Source organism: Centruroides sculpturatus, unplaced genomic scaffold, assembly GCF_000671375.1.
Source record: "Centruroides sculpturatus isolate CEXI.00-Female unplaced genomic scaffold, Cexi_2.0 scaffold2494, whole genome shotgun sequence".
NCBI classification, from domain to species: Eukaryota; Metazoa; Arthropoda; class Arachnida; order Scorpiones; family Buthidae; genus Centruroides; species Centruroides sculpturatus.
Genome location: NW_019386604.1, coordinates 3693 through 7458, shown reverse-complemented (window position 1 = coordinate 7458; position 3766 = coordinate 3693). Strand labels below are relative to the sequence as shown.

Genomic DNA, 3766 nt, shown 5'->3' with positions numbered 1-3766 from the left:
TGTATACCAGGGATGGCCAACACGTAGACCGCGGTCGACCAGTTGACCGCAAAGGTTTTGAAAGTAGCCCATGAAGCTAAAGTTGAACAATTTGCTTTCACTTAAATTAATGTTTAAAAATCTTAATTTGATAATTTATTCTTACAATAATGGACTGTCTGTGCAACGTACCCATACTGTTTGTATTTATCCCAATGAACAATGCAAATGAATGTTAATGCATGCGCATATAAAAATCCTAAAATTGTTTGCCCATATTCATAGTCGCCCGCAGACTACATTTTACCAAAAAAGTAGCCCCTAAGGGATAAAAGTTTGGCCACACCTGTTCTATATTATATTCATTGTATTTAAATTAATAATAATGATAATTATTATTAATTTAATAGGGATTTACACAATACACCTAGAAAATCCGGCAACGGGAGCTATTACAAGACATATAGGAGCAACAACAAGAATGCTTGCCTCCCGCCTTGCTGAGCATCAGGATGACATAGCCAAAGGAAGATGTTCTACAGAGCTCACTAAAAAAGTTCTCGAGCAAGGCTACAACCTGTTATGGCCCAGAACGGCAATAATTAAATGCTGCAACAATCGAAGGCTGGTGTTCATCTGGGAAGCGCTTCTCACGGCTACTTCAGAAGCGTGCAATGTTCCCACCCTCGATCTACCCAGGATGTGGATTGCCTTGTATCGGCGTCTAAAAAATGAAACGTGCCTAACATCATATCACCAATGTGGTAGCATTTCCATGCATGCGCCGCTAGCATTGTAAAATATGAAGATTCGAACATATCAAAAACGAGTTGCACATTCTTAACGGAATTTCTGGACACCTGGTTTGAATTTAAATATTCTGTTCCTTTGGAACATCCTGCATGTTTGTTTTGTTAAAATTTGTTATTTTCACCTGAAGACGATGGTTATACACTCGTCAAAAGTGCTTGTGTTAATACTAAAGGAACTTTATTAATGCTGAACTCAGTGAATTTGTATCCAGAAATTATACAAAGCTTGGTGCGAGTTTTTTAATTTAACTTTTTACTTAAAGATGGAAACTGCGAAATCGCTTTTCTTTTTATTGCTGAAGCAAGTGAAGCTGTGGCAAAAATTACTTGCCCAATTGCAATTTCTTTTGATGTGCAGAATAAAACAGGTAGTACCGAAGAGCATACAACTCAAACGCAAGGCATTCTCGGTATGCCTGCGAGGGATGCTTCTGAAGATAGAAAAATCCTTCTTAGCTAAGCTAATCAGGAATAAACGCAAGTGCCTTGCAGAAGCAGAACTACGAACTTATCAGACGCATCTGCAATTCTCTAAAGCGTGTGACCCTTCTACGCTATATATTGAATTAGGAAAAATATGGAGCATAGCATCTAATTCTATGCAGGTGATAAGAAAGAAATTAAGTAAAAAACTTCAATGGTTAACGAGATCATCACACATACAAAGAAAGGTGGTAACAACCACTTTGTATTATAATTATATGGAAGAGGACGTGCCCGTCGAAGTGCACGGCATACTACAAAGGGGACCCAAATATATCTCCCCTCCCAGCGGCATTAGTAGCATTGAAATCTTGCCAGGCAGCAGCCACGTACCCACAAATGGAGTTAGAAATTGTCACAAAGCTTGCGGTGGCGAAGCAAGTGTCCGGCGCACCTAAGTACCACGTAAACCACCAAGCAGTATAGCAATTCCTAGCTACGAATAACTTGAGGCTTCTGTTCTCTGAAAAGGACAAATGATTTGTTCTGTGCAAGGAGGACGATTTCATCTTTAGAGCCAATGAGTTCCTATCGTAATCACAATCACAGATGATAAATGATGATCCAATACCAATAGTACTGCAAAGGACAAAGAAAATAACAGCTTTACCAGGAGTAGCTTCGACTCTAACTGCGTGCCTTGATCCTCCCACCAATGTAGCATGCCCTAGGCTATTCTTTCAACCGAAAACGCATAAAGCAAACTGGCTGTTACGCCCACTGGTAAACAAAAGATCGCATCCTACATATTTCCTTGAAAAGGCGCTCGTAAAGTTTTGCATGAACTTCTTCCGGAATCACCATATGTTACCCTGTCGTCTATAGCTGCCAAGTCCACCATTGCTTCCAATATGAGGGGTACACATGAAGATTCCTATACTTTCTACAAATTAGATGTGGTGTCCTTATATCCATCTGTACCTGTTTTTGAAGCCATAATGCTTGCTAACTCCTTGATCATCAAAAAGGGTTTTAGTATACAACAAGTGCTAGACATACATGATGCGCTGACATTCATCACTGAGCACAATTATTTCCTTTTCAACAAGAGCATCTACTTGCAGAAGCCAGGAGTTCCTATGGGCTCCCCGCTATCTGTAGTCTTGGCCAAGCTCATTATGAGAGAAATCAAGCTTAGAATTTTCAACTCCCCTCTTACCACCAGTTATCTGTCTCTATACTTACATTATGTCAACGATATCCTAATAGTATGGGAGAGTACAGAGGAGGAGTTTATCAAATTTGTGCAGCAACTCGCAAGCATATACCCTACTATCAGTTTCACTTGGGAGAGGGAGCATGAGGAATCAATAGCGTTCCTGGATCTGCATATACAAAAGTTGGTTGAGGGGCTGCAATTTGCCATTCATCGCAAATCTGATGTGTTACCGTATATTATCCCGGCAGAAGCTTTCCAACCGTCGCGGTACATCAATGCCGCCATTGCTGCACGCGTTAGAAGAGCATTACTGCTTCTGTCGACGCAGCTAGCAACAAAAATCGAATTAGACATCATCAGAGTAGTGGTATTGCTTGCAGGATTCACGCATTGCAAATATGAACATGTGCTTCATAAGGTAAAAGAGTCCCTATACCCATGTACCACGCTGTACAGAAAGGAAAAAGCATCCATGATCCAGTCATCATTGCCATATCTTGGACTAACCTCTATATGCATCAGCTGCATAATTCAGCGGTATAATTTCATACTACCAATAACGATAAATTCAACATTACTTTTCACTCAATTATTACTTTTTGCTTTTTATACATGCAAATTGAATTTTTATTTTAAACTGTGGAAATATATATTATAACATGCTAAAATTTATTTTATTATGGTATATTATCAAAATATTTTTCAACTTTAAGTGTATTTTAGAACTTTTGCAATTAATGTGTTATAGCTAAGAAAACTATTACATAAAATGAATTTGTTATATTTTTTCCAAATATATTATGTCCAACCGTGTTCAATAGTTTTGGTTTATAAAATTGTGCAATTTGAGTACTGCGTAAATAGATAATTAAATGTGTATATCTATATACATAAAAAAAATTTTGTATATGTTTAATATTTTTAATTTGTTTAAAACTATAAAAAATTTAGAAAAAACTTGTATATTAAGCATTTTCTATCTATATATTGTATATGTATTTGTTCAAATTAAAAGTGATAAATACATTATTTTACATAAATATGTTATTATATGTTAATATTTACATACCTGAGGATATTTGTTATGCAACTTCAAATTTTTAGTTAAATCTCTTTGAAATAATACTTGATCCACTCCTACATACATAACAAATATAATGTAAAAATTACTTTAGTTAGCAAAGAATATTTTCAACTTATATAATATAAAACTAATACAAAATATTTTTAAGTTACAAATACAGTGGGTGATCGGTTAACGAACATAATCCATTCCAAGACTTCGTTTGTTAACCGATTATCGATTTACCATAGGTTTTTATGGAAATTTGAT

At 36.3% G+C, this 3766-nt stretch overlaps 1 protein-coding gene across 1 annotated transcript; it reads left to right on the top strand.

Moving 5' to 3' along the window:
- Nucleotides 1–2125: 2125 nt before the first annotated feature.
- Nucleotides 2126–2851, top strand: LOC111615403 (the record flags this gene model as incomplete). The annotated part of the gene is made up of 1 exon (XM_023356819.1): nt 2126–2851. A coding segment is annotated over exon 1 (726 nt), but the record flags the coding sequence as incomplete, so codon positions are not given.
- Between the last annotated feature and the right edge of the window lie 915 nt (nt 2852–3766).